Genomic DNA, 20790 nt, shown 5'->3' with positions numbered 1-20790 from the left:
TCAGCAATGCAGCAGGGCTTCACCGGGCAACCCAACAGTCCAGGAGTTGCAGCAAGAGTCTTTGTTCTTCAGATTCCTTCGTCCAGTGGTCGACTCTGCCTTCCAAACAAAGTCTTGCCTTTTATGCAGGCTTCTCCAATTCATTTGCAGACTAGCCGTCATACAGTGGGGGTGGCTGTCCTCCAAGGACAGCCCGCCAGCCAATCACCTTTGGGTGCATTCCTGTAACCAAGGGGATTAAGCACAGTGAGTTTCAGGTACCTCCCTCACTTCCTGCCCTGCCAGACACGCTGGAGCCAGAGGCGGGCTTCACCAGGAATACCACCAAAGACAAAACAAAGGGACCAAACCTGGTTTGGCACAGAGTAAATATCAAGGCCCTTTCCAACAAGAAATGGTGAAAAAAAGAAGACGGGCCATTTTGACAATGGGCACCCATGGGTGCTTTACTGCAGCTGCAATTGCAGCCCATGGTAGAGAAACAATGGTAGGAAAAAGTAAACCACTGCCAGCCATTAATTGTAGAAAGGGCAACATAAAAAGGGTGACAAAAATGTTACATGAGAAACTAGACAAAGTGGATACGAAGTGATCCCTCCAGCACCCTATTTTAGTAGTGTGTGCTGGTCTAGAAAGTTACAAGTTTAAATAAAGTCAATTTCACTTCACTGCTTTTGGAAACAGTAGTTTAACCAAGAGAAGGTATTAAACCATTGGGAAATCTAGAAGACTTCCCTGCGTCACTTCACTTAAGGTGTAGTGTGTCACAATGTAAAGGTAAGGCCTGGAGTTTGTCAGACTCCAAAGTCAAAAGAAAGTGTTCAAATCGAACCAAAACACCTGGGTGAGAAAATTGGCAGTCACCCCAAGGTTAAAAATAAAAGGGTCCCAAAGTTCAGCAAAAGAGCTGGGGATTTCCAAGGAGGGAGGAATTAAACACCAGAATGAAAATTCTCCCCAACAATGAATTCCTCTTGCTGGCCTGTACTTACCCGTAAATGTAGTGCTGACTGGGGGAAATTGAGTGGCATGGTGCGATGCTTCACAGGACCCTCATCCAGTAGGTCCATTAGTTTGCAGCCCAAAGTAGGCACCAACGCAGATTTGAGACATAGGGTGTCTACCACCCTTTCTACTAGGGCCCTGAACAGAATAGGAGTGAAGGTCTGGCCCTGTTGGAGATCTAGATCTGGAGAAGTGTCCAGGCCGATGGCATCATGCAGCACTTGGGGCAATGACAGAACTGCCTGTTCGGCGAACAAAAATAAGACCCCTCCAGCCCCAGTATATAATGGGATAGATTTCCCATTTGATAAACGCCGTGGTTGTTGCCATGCACTCAAGAGTCATGACCTGGAGAGGGCGGGGTTGGGGGGGTATAAAGGGTCAGATAGTCGGCCCTATGCATCTTTCAGCGCCGACGAAATAGCCGCCAGCCTCGATTGGTGCTTAGGTACCACCAACGTCAGGAACGTTGGTATCACGTTGGCCTCGGGAAGGACTGGGTGTTAAGGGCATCAAGCCCGAACGCCTCTCCAGAGTCCGGCATGTGAGGGGTTGGGCATACTATGCACCGCTACTTGCTGTTCGGGGCGCACTGGCATCAGCCCACACTTAACATAGCCAGCATCTGGTTCTGGAAATCTTCCCACCTGTCAGCCAACTCCGACAAGCAGGACGCGTGTCAAAAAAAAAGGTGGCACTTCTTGTGCAAAGACGAGGAAGAGTGGCTCCTCAAGTGGGACCGCTTCTTGGCCTGGAGTTCATCATTTCCCTTCTTGGGGTGGGCCCTTCAGTCTCAGATGATTGAATAGACTGCACTGGTTATTTCAGAGACGGTCGGCCCAAAACAAGTTTGGTGTTCCCTCTAAGTCTTGCACGAGCGGATGTCCGTCATGCTCCAGAATGATCCTTTCCCAGTAACCACAGCCAAATGTGGGTGGTGGGGGTCCCCCCGTCATCATTTGGGAATGGCAGTCGGTGCACCTTTAAAAAACCCAAATCCAGCACATATCGCAATCTAGGTTTAGAAGAATTTTGACTGAAAAAAAAGAAACACAAGTTGAAGACTCTGGTTGTGTTCCTCACAGCAGCATGTGGAAAAAAGAAAGAGGTATGGGGCATAGTGATGCAGTATACATACATCACGCCCGGTGCCGATGATAGAGCATGACGGAACGACTATAGAGGTCCATTACGCCCCCTGTCAAAGTTTTCCGAAGCAGCAGAGCTGATAGCCATCAGATGAGGAATCTGCGGGAGAAAAGCAATCCATTGAAGTATTCTTTACTATCGAGATTAGCTTAAAATCAGTGGTTCATGGCATTTCAGTCCTTTAGTCCTTGCTCTCAAATGGTTGAAATTGCCACCATCATGGGGGTGCCTGAAAACAGCCCAACAAAAAAGGGGTCACCACTACAAACTTAAGCCCCACCAAACCCATATAGGACAAATAATCATGCCAGAGGGGCAGGAACTTAGGGAAACATTTTGTAAGGAATAGAGGTGGGTTGGGGGGCTGTAATGGCAGGAAAGACTATGAACCGGAATCTAGGATGGGGATGTGGTGAGGCGTGACTGCATATAGTCAATTGAAGCAAGTAAATAGCAAATAATGTTTTGGCCAACCAATAGATGCATCCATTGAGAAGCATTCAAGAAAGAATGCTTACAAAACACATTTGAGGCACATGTGGCTTACGAACAAATCGAAGGGAAGGCCACGACTAAATCAAATACTACCTTGCCTCTGAAAGAAAGTGTACACAAGGAAAATATATCTGCATCTATGAATAAAGAAAATCAAAGTTCCTCAAACATTCAGACAAACATCTAAGTGAGGAAGCCTAATATTTAGGCTGATAGATCAAGGGCATAATTGAGAAGGAATGAAGTATTGCACCATGCCCCTATAAGAAAAAAAAAGCATGAAGGCCTATAATCAAAGTATTAGAACTACATGAAAAAGTAGACCACAGGTTCCAAACCTAGACGGTGTGCTTTCCACAATAACATAACAGATCCATGGATACAGGACACTGATGATTTTAAGATGTATAGTCTTAGAAACGCATGAATTGTAGCAGATCCTTACCTGAAACTCCCCTGAAAGGACTCTGCGTGTGTAGATGTTGCTGGTGTACGGCTCAATGGATTCATTGTTACCCAATATCTGAGCTGTAGAAGCTGTTGGCATGGGTGCAAGAAGTAAACTGTTTCTAATCCCATACCTAAAAATAAAGGTGCAAAAAGCATAAGAATTCATTCATGAGCAGGGTTGCCCTAGGCGTGGAGGTAGTTACTGCTGATGACAAAATAACCTACAACAATTACTAAATTATATAGATCTATGTAAATTTTTGGCACTGGAATCTATGGGAGCAAGGACATAGGACCATCTCATGCAACATGCATTTTACATGTTTGGGGCACTCACTTGGCAATCTTCTCTTTTAAAGCTGCCCAGTCCCACAGGCCAGTAGGAGTGACGTTCCACATGTCGTATTGCAAGATCTACAAAGTAAAAATATAAAAAGTGTCCAGTCACCATATACAATAATCCACTTTCAGTTCCGTGGACAAGGTTTCCAACTGGACTTATGCAGCAATCCTATCAGAGCAGCAGAAAGTGAAAGGACGGTATTACCCAAATTGGTCGTTTACAATTGTTGGAATGAACAATTGACCGAATTTAAAGGGTCACAATTGATATATATATATGGGTTTTGAGGGGGTTTGGCGTTGGGTGGGGGTTTCCCCCCCACATATATGGTACAATTGACCTTCACAATTCGGTCAATTGTGAAAAGGTCAATTGTCATTTGAGCAGTTTTAAAACGATCAATTCGTATACAACCGAAAGGAAAGCGTTTGGCCTAGAATTCATTAAAAGCAAGTCCCGTCACATTTAACGAAATTATTTGGTTAATTTGCATCCATAAACGGTACCTCAGCACATTTTCATGCCATCTGGGCTGTTACATTACTATTCACAAGGACAATATGGCCATCTTTGCCCTATTTTGCATCCAACAATCACCATCATGCCTACATCTAGTCTTTCTGCTTGGTGGGCGTGAATCACAAACCAATGCCTGCATGTGCACCCTCCACTAGTACTCTCCCAGCTGCACAGGAGATCAAAGTGAAAGCCCAAACAAGCCTGTGAAAAGCTAAAAAAAAATTTAGATTCACATGTGCTGCTTTTCTGGGTCTGTTCTGGTGTCTGCAATTGCCCATGAAGCAGGTTTTCCATGCATTGGCACATTTGCCTTATGTTCCCAAGTCAACCCCGCCATCACATTAATGGCCATTTTTGCCCCCCATTATATGCAGCTTGGAAATCATACACCACATTCTAGATCTAGAATGTGGAGGGGTGGGGGGGGTTCGGTATATTTTCTCTAGCAGGGTTGGGGTGCAGCCACGGGACCACAAAATGTACCACGACTGCCAAGATACTTTAGGCCTACATGCTGGGGCTACCAGACATAATTTTCCCTCTGACCCTAAATGCCATGACAGGCTCATTCCAGTCTTCAGTGCCAGCACTACCTTCCCACTATAGATGGCAGGCAACCCATCTTCCCATTCACAAGCATTTGCCTTGGCCTAGCTAACGCCAGCCTCCAGGCATACAGTTGCCACCTTACCTATCAATTTTCCTGTTCCAACTACCCTCCTTCTGCACCCATTGGCAGCTAATTTTTATCTGTAGCCTACACAAATAAGACCATCACGTCTGCTTCTGAAGACAACCTTAATCAACATAGCTAAATATGTATTAATGTGTTAAGATCATGCATGCCTGGCTGTCCAGTGAAGTCTCTGAAAAATCCCCAATACTTCCCTGCATTAAAGATATGGACTTCAAACAAAGGTTACCTTGGTGAAACTATCTTAAACCATACACGGTTGGCCATAGGGAGCAGGGTATTCCCATTGAAAAAAATCACTTGGGATTCTTCTGCTCCCAATTAGCTTACAGACTAACCTTTAGAGAAAATGAAAGCAATATATATGCAGTACATAAAACCCAGGTGAGAAGTGGCTTTTACTGCTACTTGGACACCACAGCCAGCCACAATTAGGATTGCGGTGTGCATTCCCACAAAGCACGAGTAGAAAAAGTAGTTTCATAACTTAAGGCAGCACTTACCCCTTTGCTGACTGGACATCCCTCATATGTTTCATATGGCCCAAGCTCCTTCGCAAGCTCACAGCTGGATTCCAAAGCTCCAAAGTAAATGGTCTCAAAGATCTGCTTGTTCAGTAGCTGAGCTTCATCACTCTCAAATGGATACCTCATCAGGATAAAGGCATCAGCCAGGCCCTGCACACCGATGCCAATGGGACGGTGACGCTTATTGGACAATTCAGCCTTAAGGGAAATAACCAGAGGTTAACATTTGCATGAAAAAGATGGAAATTTAAAAGTAGCCTAGCGCAGCAAGGCTGACATCGAGACATGGGGAGCTGTAATAGTACAGTGAGCCACACAGCACTCAAATAGGTGAAGCAACATAGGAGTGCAAAATTCAGCCTCGAAACTATGTACAAGATTAAGCAGCCATTACTAAAATGCAATATAGTTAGTGGTTTGGGGGTTTTCTTTAATATCAACCATCCGTGTCCTGCGCTGAAAAGACGATGGCAGCTGGTCAATGGAGTTACTTCTGTAAGTGCAAAGAAGTATTTGGGGCTCAATAAGAACCCCACTCAAGATAAAGCGCCACAGATAAAGTTACACTCCAGTGTATTCAAAGAAGGTTGCCCTTCGGCGAATCACTCGCCTTTTTCAATCAGGGAAAATAGGTGAAAGCTAAAGGTCAGACGCTTGTGAAGGAGACCACCTCTTGCAAGGCAGGATTTATCCCATGAACCTCACCATTTAACTTGAAAATTGACCTTTAGCTTTCACCCATTTGCCCTGATTGAAAAAGGCGAGTGATTCGCCAAAACACGTGTCATATAGGGCAACCCTCTTTGAATACACTTGAGTGTGTACTCGTTTTTCATTTTTGTGGCGCTTGATATTTGTGGAGTGGGGTTCTTATTGAGCCCCAAATACTTTCTTAAAATGCAATATATGCAGTTTGTGATCAAGTGTAAGCACCTAAAACGCAGTTCAAATTAAACTACAGGAAAGTGAAGAAAATCCAAATAAAATCGTAATCCGCCACTGAGGCTGGATAACCAGTTCTGGTGCTGTGTCGGCGTGGGAGAGCCGAGGAACCCGTCACCTGCCGGAGCGTGGTGACAGTTTCCTCAGTACCCTGACCCGGGGTAGGGGAGGGGGGGGGGGGGGAGCGACCATTCACCAGCTCTATCCAGAGCCACATCTCTACTCAATTGGCCCTGAAAAAGACTTCGGTCGAAACGCGCGTCGGCTGTGTGCACTCACCTATGTTGAACAAACTGGCATTATCTGCCAACTTAATGTTTTTAGATTGCTATGGTGTTTTTGTTGATCATAAACAAATGACTAACACCACCATGACTCTTCTGACCGGATGACGAATCTAAACCTCTAGCAACTCAGCCAAATCCGTGGATTATTGAATCCTCCCAGCGTCCGATATCATCCACAGGTTTGCCATACCACCTATTTTTGTGCTAAATTAAGCCAGGTGAATAAAACCCAAGGCTGTAATATTCAATTACAGGTGCCTTTGAAATCAGGTCAACACATTGAGATCAGCAGTAACTTGTAACATTTTTGGAAGGCACAACGCTAAGGCAAGTAAAACCCATCCTTATGTATGACTTATGAGAGACAGTTAGAACCAAAGACTCTCTGGGAGTTGGTCTACAACAGCACAGGGAAAGCAAAACCCAATGTTACACTTTACTGAATAACTGTTATCGGCAGCAACCTAATAGACTTCTTCTGGACAGGCTAGCAGCAAGACAGGGGAAGCAAGACCCAGTTGAGGACACTCATACAATTATACTAGCAGGAATAATCTGGTAAAACCACCACATTACTTTAGGGAAGAGGCACAACCTAATCACAGGGGAGTAATATACCTTCACATCTACTTCATATTAGAATGGAAAAACGGTTTCCAAGGAAAGAAAGATTTTAACCATACTTAGTGCATCAAACATCCAAGATAGTGCATCAAACATCCAAGATAGTGCATCACACATCCAAGATAGTGCATCACACATCCAAGATAAGACCTTTTGTAACTGTTCACTCTTAGAGTTAGTTACCAACCAACATTTCTCAAGTAAGGAACTTTTAAACACTTAGGGCCTGATTCACAGAACATGATCCGATGGGATTGCGCCATTATAAAACGCTTCCATGAATCAGGCCCTTCATCAATTCCCTTATTCTTGGGAGTGTTCTCAATGGCAGAAGAGGGTCGGGAGGTCACTAGGATCTAGTGACCAACAGACAGTGTCAGAAGAGGTTAAGTAGCAAAGTCAGAGTTCCTTAGGAAGACTGGGCAAACAGACGAGTACTTTAATTCTAGAGTTAAGAGGGTCCAGGGGCTTCACAGAAGACATCTTAGCAGGATTCTAGCAGTGGGAATGGGAAAACACCCCACAGCTACACAGAAATCCTAACAGACTTAAGGTTAAGTACATACTGTTAGGGAGAATTCTCAGACATGTGCCAATTCCCTCCACCTTAGAGACCACCAGCAACTGCTGGATTCTGAGGACTTTTTAACCCGAGAGTGAGACCCCCCCCCCTTCCACTCATGTATTTAAATGTGATTTTGTACACCATCCCTTTTGGTTGTGGAGTCTGAAACTCCAAAGGCATCTTTTACATTGTGTCACACAACACCTTCAGTGCAGTGACACCGGGAAGTCTTTCAGGTTTAAATACATTCTCTTGGTTAAACTACTGTTTCCAAGAAAAGTAAACTGAAATGGACTTTACTAGCACACGATCTTACAATAGGGTGCTTAAGGGGTTACCTAGTATCCCCTTGGTCTAGCTTCTCATGTAACATTTTTATGTTATCCTTTTTTCACTGAATGGCTGATGGCAGTGGTTTTGTTTTAACTATCAAGGTGTGCATTTACAGCAGGCTGCGTTTGCAACTGCAGTAAAGCACCCAAGGTGCCATTTTTGTCAAATTGGCCCTGGACTTTTCACCATCTCTTTGTGAAAAGGTCCTTCTTGGGATTAACTCTGCGTGCCAAACCAGGTTTGGTCCCATTGTTTGCTTTGTCGGGATTCACAAGTGGCCCCATCATGTCTGGGTAGGCTGGAAGTGAGGGAGGTACCCGAAACTCCCTGTGCTTAGTCTCCACTCTGATGATTGGCCGGCTGACTGCACGGCAAGGACAGCCACGCTGGAATGAATGGGAGAGAACTGAATAAAAGGAGAGTCTTTTGGCTTGGAAGGCAGAGTCGACCACTGGACAAAGGCACCGAAGAACTTGAAGAGAACGCCTGTTGAAACTCCTTGACCGTTTTGCCTGGTGAAGCCCTGCTGCATTGCCAAAATGCCAAGTTCGCATCGACAGAAGCCCCTGCAAGGTCGACTTGTCCCCTTGAGTGAGTTTGGAGTGGGGGGGGGGGACCAAGCAACTCCAAAGTAAGCCACCTGGACATCCATCTCGGAGCTGGTTGAATTTCCACTGAATTGCTGCTGGAAACCGTATAGCCAGATTGTGTGCTGCTTGTAAGCTGGCCAAGAGCTCCAGACATCCAGGAAGCAAGTCTGACCGAGCCCCAACAGAGTGCAGGACCCCAGAAGCAATGAGTCCATCTCGACAGCCAGGAACCACGGTGTTGACATTTGCGGTAGATGCAAGGAGCTGAAACTCAACAGCCACTGAACATGAAGTTTGCAAGTTTTGACGTCACAGTGCATTGCAGGAGTGAGACGTCCTCCCTCTTGTCCCCACAACTGAGGCCCAGGCACAGTGAGGCCTGCAGAGCTGCACAGGAACAGGAGTCATCGGCTGCATCTTTTCTTTTATCTTTAAATGTACTGTACAAAATCTGAGAGCTTACCTCTTGCTGTAGAGTTGCTTGCATCTTCTATTACTCACAAGTCTCATCAGCTTGTGGCCCAACATTTGATTATTTTCTTCAAAGACTTCTAAAACACTGTGCAAAGACTTTTCCATTTACCTACCAGAGGTGCCTCATCCCATATAAGACTTTGGCTTAGCCTATTGTATTGAAAGACTTTGTGGATCCAAAAGAATGTGCCGGCTGAAGAACATTTGTTCTCTTGTATGTTCTAAATCTTTGCCTTTGACATCTTACTCCACAATTCTAACTGAAACAGTGGTATATTAATGTTCCCAGCACCCTAGCAATTGAAGTTACCCGAGGGTGTGTGCCATCCCAAAAGGGTATCTACCGCTTTAGAGATATTAAGAGTATTGTAGTTAAGGGTTATATTACTCCCTTCTGAAGAAGGCTTGTTTATCCAAGAAACTTCGAGTTGAAGAGTTTTTGAATACTTGTAACTGATTCTGTGCAACTCCACTACAGCTCACATTGACCCTCTTTTAACACGCTAACAAAACTGTGGTACAAGCTTATACCAAAAGGTTGGTTTTCCTATACCAGAGTTGTTTGTAGTGTTTCCAGAGGGTACTGCATACAAACTTTGCCCAACACATACCCAAGCCAACACAGCACATCAGCAGAGAAGATTTTGCAGCAGGACAACTTTAAGGCTCTGCAGCCAAACCACGCAGTCAGCAGATTGTCGTGGTGACTGAAAACAAGACCTTAGATTGGACTTTCTATGAAGTAGGGAATCAATGGACAAGGCTCTAGGCAAGGTTTTCCTTGTGGCTGAAGGTTGAGGATTTGGCGCCTTTTTAAGGAGCACAGAAGACAGAAAATCGCGATTGAGTTCTCGTTGTTACAAAGGTCCAGCAAAAGTCCACCTGTTGAGTGGACTTTTCGGACTCTATTTTTGTCTCTGGATATCCATCAGTATGCCCATGAAGTTTGTGAGATTCGGGAGACTGTGCACCGCACAGTGGTTCGAGGTCCCAGGGTACTGGGGTATTTCAACGTGTGGGATGGCTCAGATGCAGGTTGTTAAGCAGCATTGCATGCAGTACCCCCTGGGACCACCACACAATTGGGACTACTGGTGTAAGCAAGACCAACCTTTGGTATAAGTCCGTACCACAGTTTGTTGGTAGCAAGCTGAGCAGCCAGGCTTAACTCAAGAGTGAATGTGAGCAGTACATGTAGTTACACAGAGGACTTGCAATCACAGTGGTTCAAGTAGACACTTCTACTCAAGGTTTCTTGGTAAAACAACAATTTACACAATTTATAAAACATTTCACTATAAGACGACAACTTATTATAGACCTATACACTTCAATACAAGTACAGTTTGAACTCCCCTGAAAAAGGAGTAAAATGGCAGTTCAGTTACTGAACAGTGAGCAAAAAGGACAACATTAAGTAGAATAGATTAAATATACTTTCTAGGCAGTGCAAATAGTTTCAATTCAAGTCAATAGACCAGGCCAAAGTCAATGGGCTAGTGTTCTGGTATCAAACGGTAAAGTCTTTGCAAAAGTTCTCAGAAGTAGTTTAGGCGAAAGAATGTGTGGGGTAACAAGCTGATTAGGCCTGTAAGTTGGGAAATGTTCATTAACTTTCTCTGCGAGAGTGGTGCTCTCAATCGGGTTGGCACAGTACCTTTGTATGAAGAAAACAAATGTTGCTGAAGTCGTGGTTCCTGGCAGTTCCTGCTGATCTCACTGTTCCTGGGCCTCACTGTTCCTGGGGACAAAGGGGAGTATGTCGCGGGACTCCTGCACTGCACAGGATCATTGAAGAAAGCAAACAAAATGGAGTCACTTCAGTTCCAGTGGCTGTAGATTCAAGAAAACAAACTTGTGTCCCTCTCCCTGGTTAAACCCAACCAGCCTTGAGAATGGTATCCGGTGTTTTAGGAGTTAATTGGTCCCACCAAGTCAAAGGAAGAAGCTGTCCTTGAAAGAGCCTGTCGAATTTGAGTTTGGCAATTCGGACCTGCAGCAGGGCTTCATAGGGAAAACCAATGGTCCAGGAGTTGCAGCAGCCGTCCTCTTCCAGCTCATCTTCAGTTCTTTCGTTCCAGTGATCGACTGCTTTCCAGTCCACAAGGCCCTTTCATTCCAGCCTAGCTGTCACTCACCCAGCAGGGCGAGTGTCCTTGCCGGACAGTCAGCCAATCACACTAGAGTGCATGTGGATCTTTACCTTTTCTGCCGATATACCTCATGTTGCACTCCACCCCAAGCTGACTGAATTGAAGAACTCTCAACTAGTTATGGATGGATAACTAGTTAAGTATTGAGATCATTGGAAAGTATTACAAGCAATTGAAAGTAGTGAGCCGATTATTACTTACTATTGAACTGTGTTTATTATGTGTATTCCTTCCCATTATTGGTTTCCTCACCTACAGTATTGCTAATGTTTTCTGTGATATTGCTTAGTCATAATAGTACTTATTAATCTAGCAATAACTAGAAGTGTAAGTGTTTCTTTGGGCCTAATTTACCAATTTTATTCTCCTACAGCTCACATCCTACTCATAAAATAAGCCTGGCTGCACTGCAGTGCTACCAAACCTTTGAGCAAAAGGCTTGTACTAAGAGTTGGCGCCTACATCCCAAGGGATGGTTGGAGTCGTACCTGCGGGTGGACTTTTGCTAAAGTCCATTAACAGCCATTCAAGTCACCCCCAAATCCCACCCCGCTCCCAAACTTTAAACTCCAGGTACTGGCACCCACCTGTGATCTCGGAATCGGATATAGCTGCACCGTCCATACATGTGTGAACTCTCAACTACGGGGTGCATCCTACCCACAAGACCTACACCATGCCCCATGTTAGGCAGAATTGCATGCAGTACCCTCTGGGACCACCCCATACAATCAGGACTACAGGAATAAGAAAAAACCAACCGTTGGTATAATTGTGTTAGTTTTGTGGTAGCGAGCAGCTAGGCTCATCTCAAGAGGGAATGCGAGTAGTACAAGTTTACACACAGGTCTTATAATCAGTGGTTCAAGTAGACACTTATACTTGAGGTTTCTTGGTAAAACAATTTACGCAATCATTCACTCGAAGGAAGCAACGTATTACACAAGCACACTTCAATGGCAATACATTTCTGAACACATTAAGCTCCCCTGAAATCGGAGCAAATGGCATTTGTTACTTCAATGGGAGTAAAAAGGCACAAGTTGCAAGTAGAATAGCTTACAGTGTTCTTGGATAGGAAAGCAGTTCTTGAAGTAAACGGTAGGCAGTTCTTGAAGTAAACGGTAAAGTGTTTGCCAAAGTTCTCAAAAGTAGTTTGTACGAAAAAGGATCATATGTTGGGCCACAAGCTGAATAGGCCTGTAAGTCGCGAGAGTTCCACAAACTTTCACCGCGAGAGACGAGTTCTCTCAATCGGGTTGGCACAGTACCCTAGTATTAAGCAAAAGATGCAGCTGAAGACGTTGGTTCCTGGCAATTCCGGCAGATCTCGCTGTTCCAGAGCCTCAGTTGTGAGGCCAAGAGTGGGGGGGCCACGGGGGAGGGAGTCCTGCACTGCACGGGATTGTCGGAAAACTAACAAAAAAATAGAGTCACTTCAGTTAGAGTAGCTGTTTTTCAAGCACACAAGTTTGTGTCCTTCCCCCTGGTTAACCCCAACCAGCTTTGAGAATGGTATCCAGGTGGCTGACGAGTGGATTGGTCGCACCAACTCAAGGAAGAAGTTGTCCTTGAAGGGGCTTCTGCCGAAATGACCTTGGCAAGTTGGACCTGCAGCAGGGCTTCACCAGGCAAACCAATGGTCCAGGAGTTCCAGCAGCCGTCCTCTACCAGCTTGTTTTCGGTGCCTTCGTTCCAGTGGTCGACTCCATTCCTGCCTTTTGAACAGTTTTCTCCCATTCATTCCAGACTAGCTGTCACTCACCCAGCAGGGTGGCTGTCCTTGCCGGACAATCAGCCAATCGCACTAGAGTGCATGTGGGTCTCCTAGGAGACTAAGCACAGGGAGTCGGGCACCTCCCTCACTTCCTGCCCACCCCAGACTCAGACACCAAGGGCAGACTTCAGTCCTTAAGCCTGCCAAAGGCATGGAAACAAAGGACCTTTCCAAAAACAAATGGCAAAAAAAAAAAAAAAGAACAGGACCCATTTAAACAAAGGCTTAAGGGGCCATCTTGAAAAACAATGGCACGATTTTACCAGTGTTCATGGTCGGGAAAAATCATGGTTTGCTCTAAAACCACCGTCACCAGCCATTGATAGAAAAGGGCATCATTTGACTGCTACACGAGTTTCTTGACACGATACTAGGTAACCCCCCTCCAGCACTATAGGAAGTTAGTGTGTGCTGGGACTGGGAATTTAAAAAGACTAGTAAAATCATGGAAACTGTAGTTTATCCCAGAGAAGGTATTTAAACCTTTGAGAAGTCTAAAAAAGACATCACTGTGTCACTGCACTGAGGGTGCAGTGTAACACATGAAAATATGCCTATGGAGTCATCTTAAAACTCCATAATCAAAGAACGAGAGTAAAACATGCATCAAAAAAACAAAAGGGGGTGGGAAAGGCTCACTCTTTCCAGGTAAATCCTCAAAATCCAGCAAAGTTGCTGGAGGTCTCTAAGGTGAAGGGAATTCGCACATTTATGAGAACTAAAACACCCCACAAATCAGAACTGCACTCTAGCTCGCCAAGCCCACCAATGCCCACTCACCCAACCCTCGTCTTCAAACAGCCCAACTACCCTCCAGTCACATGGCCCTCTGCCACCCATGTCCAACCCACTCCTTACCCCCCCCACGCTCCATCCTCCACATAGATCTCGCTACTCCCAAGCCAGAGCTGCACATTGGAGAGCTAGTTGAAAGATCAACCACCTGAGCATCTGGGGGAGCAGGTGTAAGTGGATCTAGGTCACCTGGCCTAACCACCGCCCACCTGGTGCCTTCCAGCTTGCCACCCTTTCCCTACTTAAGGAGCCCTCCAGCCTCTTTTCCTTTACAGATGGGGTGCAAGTGGATCTAGGTCACCTGGCCTAAACACCAAACTTCTTAGCCCTGCCTCTTCCTTCCTGCTCTTAACTATTAGATCAAGGGCGTCTCTTGCCCGGGCGTGCTAAGCGACAGGCAGACAATTCCTGTTTGGACCCGGAGCATCCAGGGCCTGACCCCCTGCTCAGACAGCAGGTATGCATGCACGAACATGTGTTACTCCCCCTGTCCGCACAGGCCATCCCCACCCCCTCTGGTCCCCCCATGATGTTCCCTTGTGCCCCCACCATTCTCGCACATGTGTTGCCAGTTATGCTCGATTCGTCAACCCTGCTCCCACCTCAATCCTACTTCTGCAGGGGAGTGTCCTGTCCTGATATCACCATCACCGTCTTGTGGCCAATGCTGGATTTGACTTTTATGGACTTCAGTCATTCATGGTGTGTCACCCTTTATCAACTCATGCTGAACTTCCTCTGCATCTTGTACTCACGGTGGCCCTGAATCATGCTGCCCCCCCCCCCCCCCCATCTTCATCTTGTATCCTGGCTTGCAACATTGTGTTACTACTGACTTCTGCAATTCCATCCATCCCCTCTTGCTTCTCGACTCTTGACTGCTAACTCTCTGTTCTCTCCTCCCCTTACTTTCTTCTATGCACTTACTCTATCAGAATTGTCCCTGGACCTAGTATGATAGCAACTTTGTCAGTCTCCTCACCCTACTGTTTTTTCCTCCCCTCCAGCACTATCTGAAATGTTGTCAGGCCTAGTATGATAGTCTCTAGTTTTGTTCCTCCCCTACCTTTCTGCACCCCTCTTGTTTTTCTCAGGCTCTACCAGAAACGTCTTCAGGCCTAGTACGGTAGTCGCCCGTCTGTTTCCATTTCCTTCCCACTCTTCCCCTCCCTTATCTAGGTCTTGCACTCACTTCCTCATCTATGTCTTGCACTCTCTGAAATGTCATCAGGCCGAGTAAGAGCTAATTTCACATCCTTACTGTTCATGACCTGTAAGAATGTCATTGTTTTTTCCTTGTTCCCTCCCTTGCCTTGAAGCGCTTTGAAACACTAGCGCCTATACACAATCATCATATCTCACACCTCTCAATTTTGCCAACCCTCACACTCCAGCCCCCTGCTACACCTTTGCCCCTCACCTCCCCCAAACACTACCTTATCCCCCCACTAGAGGGGAGGTAGGGAGGGGGTGAGACCCAAGTGTATTTTCCCTGTTAGGGTGGCGACTCGGGGCTGTTCTAAAAGTTAATTCTAGCAGCCAGCAACAGACATCCATGGCTGTAAAAAAGATTGGGACAACCATAAGAGATTGATGGTAGGAAGGACAAAAATAAAGGATGGCCAACAAGGCAAATAAAAAAAAATAATCACATGGCACTGCCATTTTGAGTATGACAGAAACAAGTGCATGGAAGGGCATAAAAAAAGCAATTTAATCCATTGCCACCAGCCCATCCTATGGTTATCTAGGCATATGTTGGAATGACATTTCTTTTTATATGCAGAGCTCATCAGTGAGATCCTCTGTGCTGCCTGCACAGCTGATGCCCCAGTCCGCAACAGCAGCACAGAAGGAAACAAATGGCAAACCTTTGCCCATTGGCCTTATTTTAGGGAGCTAAAAGGTAGTTATGAGGTTATCCAGTGGCCAGCCTGCACCCCAGACAAAACAGTTTGCTCTAAGAGTTGAATCCTAAACTTATTTTTAAGTTGCTGTAACAATTCACAGCATGAGCGAGCTGAAAATTCAAATGGCAATCTTTTTTTTTTTTAAAAACCCCAAAAAATGTACAGTATACAAGACTGACCCACCGAAGACACAAAGGACGATATATATCTTACATATAGATGTTGTGCATACATAAATTAAACTGCTCAAGTCACTTACCTCTGGCACAGGGTAGAAGTTAATTTCAATAATTTTGTTCAGATTTCGGACTATCACTTTGGTGACTTCAGCTAGTCTCTTAAAGTCAAAAGTGCGATCAGATGACACATACATGTTGAGAGCGATGGAGGCCAAATTACATACTGCAACCTGCAAGAGTTGAAGCACACTTCAGGCACAACTTACATGTAAAACAGTGATCAGCATACTTTGGCTCTCCGGATGTTTTGGACTACAACCAGACAGCCATCAAGGTTTATGGTGAGCCATAAAGGGAATCTTCCAGCACTTTGAGACCTGCCAAGCACCATCAGAACTAACCATTCTTAACTTCATAGGACCATTTCAAAACCTTAGAACATTACCAAAAAACCTGTGTCGAGCACAAGGGCCAGTAAAACATTTCTGTAGGCCAATGAGGTCAAGCCACCAAAATTCAAGGTTAGTGGGACTGACAGGACACTGGCAGTATTGCATGACCTTTCAACCCTCGGTGTCGCCAGAAGTGAAGTTTCAAGGAGTTGCTCTTAAGGACAACACAAGTAGTGACACATTGGTCTGCAATTGTTACATGCATGGTTTAATTTTTGAAAGTGGCAAGTCAATTTGATTACAGGTATACATGAAAGGGAGATACGTGTGAAGGGTGTTCCTATAACAAAACCAAAAAACACAAGCAAAGGGGCTCCAAACGTACATTCAAGTTTGAAATGTAATTGTAAATTCTACATTATAGAACTATGTAGAAAAAAAAGATTGCTAAAATAAGACCAAAATGAGGGGTGGGTCCAATCGAGCAGACACTACCTTCATATAGCAGTCAAGTCTCATTAAAGCAGTTACCATTTTACAGTGGCTATAGTCCCAGATACATTCATACAAGATCTAGCTCTACACATTCACCAGTATTGCCATTGTGTGATATCACATGCCCAAAGAATGGCATTCTTTAAAATAATGTGTCATGCTATAATGTTTTCAGTGCTGAAACAGAAATTACAGTGCAACAGGCCATCCAGTTACCATCTATAAGGACGGATGAGTACAAAATAAGGGGGGTAAATGAATGGTGCAAAAGGGCCCCACTCTCCAAAACAGGAATTCAGACAAAAAGCAGATCAGCTGGTGGCTTCATTGAAAGCAATGGAGGAAAGGGAGAAGAGTACCTTTCCCAACTGCCACAAGGTACAGAGAGATCATCCCTTATAAACAGGGTCTACAATTAACGCACTCCAGCCACAAATGCAACATATGCACATGCACGATCGAACATCCATAGAGCATGGATCGATACTAAACGTGTATGTTACTTAAGCTTGTTGTAACAATATATTGCTGGGCAACCATTGTTTGCAGTTTATTTACATCAATCTAGAGCAAAAGTGGTGTCCCAGTTTTAGAAATCTAAGGTTTGCTTCTCTACATCTTTGACTGCCACATAGGTACTTCTATTGGAAGAGTGGTAGGCTGGTGGCAGCTGAATTTAATTTTGGCTTCACCAGGGGCACAGTCCTTTACCAAATCAACCGAAATTACCAGTAGGATAGCCACAGGGGTTAAGTCCTACTCATGAAAGTAGTATTTTGATCAATCGTGTGTGAACTATGAGAAAGGCCCAACATTAACTGGGCTGACATGGAAACGGTCATGCCCAGTTAACTCTAGTGTGGTTTAAAATGGTTCAGCCCAGATGGGTGGAGGTGGCTAGCCAAAGCATACTATGTCTGCCAGCCTGGCATGTCCAATAAAAAGACTTACAAGAGGATTGCCATGAAGAGGCTACATGGGTGACCTGGTTTAGCCATATTGGCTGCACCCTTTTGTTCTTGACCAGGATTCTTTTTACTACTGCTGAGGTCCTTCCCCCTCCCCCACTCCTTCCGGGCTGAACTGGGAACTGCTGCCTCCTGTAAAACAGCCTAGAGGAATGCTGGGTTGGTGCTACTCTGCCCTACTATGTCTTGGGCCATCCCAGGTCACCATCCGTTGCTCCAGTTGTGGGTATGCCCTTTGTTGGATGGCAGCCTGCCTTGCCCATTGAGCTGCCCAAAAATACCACTCAGTTGGGCTGGTCACGCTCCCTGGTGCCTTCCCAGTCGCTTTTGGCTGGTTGGTTACCGCCCTAGTAACAGATTCCTTTGACACATGGGCCCTTGCTAGTGCATGGTTCATGTTCCTAGGTACCAGATACTCGTACAGCCCTGTACAACTTGTTCTCTCACTGTCTCAGAGACAACAACTCTAGAATGACCAAGTACAATATATTCCTTCAGGACCCACGTCACTCCTCCAGGTCTGGAGTAGTGGGGTATTGCTGCAAGACTCCCAGCAACCGCGGATTTCCATTGGCCTGAACCCTGCTTGCCAGTCATCCTTCTCAGGTTGGCCGTCTCCCAATCCTGGAACAGATCTTAAAGGCAATCTCCTCTGGAGTTTAACTGTGGTTGGTAGCTTCTTCGGCCACAACTGTGGGACAGACTTGCGACTTAATCAAGGGACACAGTTTTCCCATGGGCATACTTTCTAACTTTGTCAAATGGCATCAACAGGACAAACCTTTGAACTCCTGCAAGTGACTGAAAAAAGTACCTACCCTTTTTCCAGGAGCCCTGGAGTTTCACTAAAAGACTATTTTAGTTATTACCTGTGATTTATAAGTATTATATCCCTGCCTTATACACCACTCAAATAGGATATAGTGCAGCCACTAGTGGTTAAAGCCCAGTACTGTGGAAGTAGTGTTTTTTTTGTATTCATGTTGGCCCTCTGGGTAAGTTTAACCTCTTCTCTCTAGGTGCCACACTATTAAAAAAAAGTTAGCCTTTAGAGGGAGTATGGGTGTTGCAGTTAAAGGCATGGTCTAGTAAAAAATGTTATTTAAAAAATTGATAGCTAACAAAGAAAAAATACTAGCATTCTCTTTTTTAAAACTTCCTATGTAAAATTGAGATATTCAAGCTCAAAATTCGCAAAAGCAAGCACATGGGCGCATCCATTTTGTGAAATGGATGCCCTCTGGCTTTTGCGGCACTAATGAAGTAAAAGCCAGCTAGCTGTAGTAAACCAAAGCTACCGCTGGGTGGCTTTCTCTTCATTAGTGCTGTACGTGGAGGACGGGGACCGGAGACCAGAGCAGGAAAGCTGCAGCTGAATGAATCTCGGTAAGTGCACACTAGCTGGGGTTTTTTTTTTCCCCAAGTTTTCCGGGCTGGGGGAACCCGGAAAACTTAGAAATAAAACAGCAGGTTTAAAAACGTATTTATGTTTGCGGTCGCTTTTGAAGCGACCGCAAACATAAATACGTTATTGTGTTGGAAAACGCTGCGGTTTTTCTTAGCCTGAGAAACTCAGAAAGAAAAACCGCAGCGGTTGTGTTGGAAAACCCGAGAGCCTGTTTTATTTCTAAGTTTTCCGGGCTCCTCCAGCTAGTGCTTATTTAAAAATAAAAAAAAAAATAATAAAAAACACTTACCGAGATTCAGCTGCAGCTTTCCTGCTCTGGTCTCCGGTCCCAGTCCTCCGCGTACAGCACTAATGAAGGGAAAGCCACCCAGCGGTAGCTTTGGTTTACTACAGCTGGCTGGCTTTTCCTTCATTAGTGCCGCAAAAGCCAGCACAGAGGGCATCCATTTCACAAAATGGATGCGCCCATGTGCTTGCTTTTGCGAATTTTGAGCTTGAATAGCTCAAAATTTTACATAGGAAGTTTTAAAAAAGAGAATGCTAGTATTTTTTTATGTTGCCCATCTATTTTTTAAATAACATTTTTTACTAGACCATGCCTTTAAATTGTTTACCAAAAAGTATGAGAGGATTGGGAATACTTTAGTTGTCCTGAATACTAAAATAAATATATTTTTCAGTACATCAGTGCCTTCCCTTTGTGCTATCTATTGGGACCATGTGTACCCATCGCCTAGCCTTCTCCCTTGAATGAAGGGAGACTCCACTGCTACCCAAAGAGTTTTGTCTATCTTTTAGCATCTTTCGTACTGCTAAGCCGCTCCAAAAGTTAGTGGTTAGACTAAACCATGCAGAAGACACCAAGGTTAACTTTCCAGACCTCCGCACCAGTAGAGATTCTGATGAACCATACCAATTCCTGAGGTAGATGAAGTGCAGCCAGTAGCCCATGAATAACCCATAACCAAGAAAGTTTAATGGACCACCTGAACAGGATATTTTTTTCAAACAGTACACCGTACAGGCCTGTTAACAGACTCTACAATGGCAGGTAGTGGACAAGTCAACTAGCCCTAAATCACACAATTTGGCAATTGATGAACACTGAACTAGTACCAGTTCCAAAATGTAGCCTCTGGCTTTTTTCTGGTTTCATGTGCCAATTATCAGTGCTTCTACTTTGTAACAATAGCTTTGCCTTCAATTTTAGGTTTTCCTACCTCAGAGTCACTAGTGTATTCCACAATCTCTGTGCACAAATTGCTGGATTTAATGGTTCCAAGGTTCTGCTGGTTGCTCTTTCGGTTGCAGGCATCTTTATAAAGCATGTAGGGAGTGCCAGTTTCAGTCTGAGATTCAATGACTGCATACCACAACTGCTGGGCCTTCACTACCTTGCGAGCTCGTCCTTCCTTCTCATACCTAGAAGGGAAGCAAGGTATAATCATTCACTGCATGAGTCAGCTTCTAAGCGCAACCCTTCCAGCTCAGCCATATACTCAAATAGAAACAGGGTTTTGAGGCCAGACGTAATCGACATTTACCAACGGAGGGTAATGGCACTCCTAGTGTCACCCCGCCCCCCAATTTCACAGCACTCAAGTGTCTTGGGAGATTTAAACTACATTCTTAATCAGCAGAATTTAGCTGTCCATTACACCATGTTACTATATTTCATCAAACAGGCTCTATGTAGAGCTCCCTGCCAAAGGTAGT

General features: G+C 44.9%; 1 protein-coding gene across 1 annotated transcript in view; it reads right to left on the bottom strand.

The window, feature by feature from the left end:
• The window catches only part of RRM1 (ribonucleotide reductase catalytic subunit M1), an 86005-nt gene that overhangs the window by 17011 nt on the left and 48204 nt on the right, over nt 1–20790 (bottom strand). Inside the window, exons 12-16 of the mRNA XM_069640353.1 lie at nt 20295–20496; nt 15892–16041; nt 5159–5380; nt 3437–3513; nt 3095–3230 (exon numbers count right to left, since the gene is read on the bottom strand). Of these exons, the coding sequence (XP_069496454.1) occupies nt 3095–3230; nt 3437–3513; nt 5159–5380; nt 15892–16041; nt 20295–20496 (787 nt within the window). The remainder of the gene's footprint in view (nt 1–3094; nt 3231–3436; nt 3514–5158; nt 5381–15891; nt 16042–20294; nt 20497–20790) is intronic.

The sequence above is a fragment of the Ambystoma mexicanum genome, chromosome 7q (assembly GCF_040938575.1).
Source record: "Ambystoma mexicanum isolate Mex_15411 chromosome 7q, UKY_AmexF1_1, whole genome shotgun sequence".
NCBI classification, from domain to species: domain Eukaryota; kingdom Metazoa; phylum Chordata; class Amphibia; order Caudata; family Ambystomatidae; genus Ambystoma; species Ambystoma mexicanum.
The sequence above is the reverse complement of the archived record's forward strand: the minus strand, read 5'-3'. Positions and strand labels throughout refer to the sequence as shown.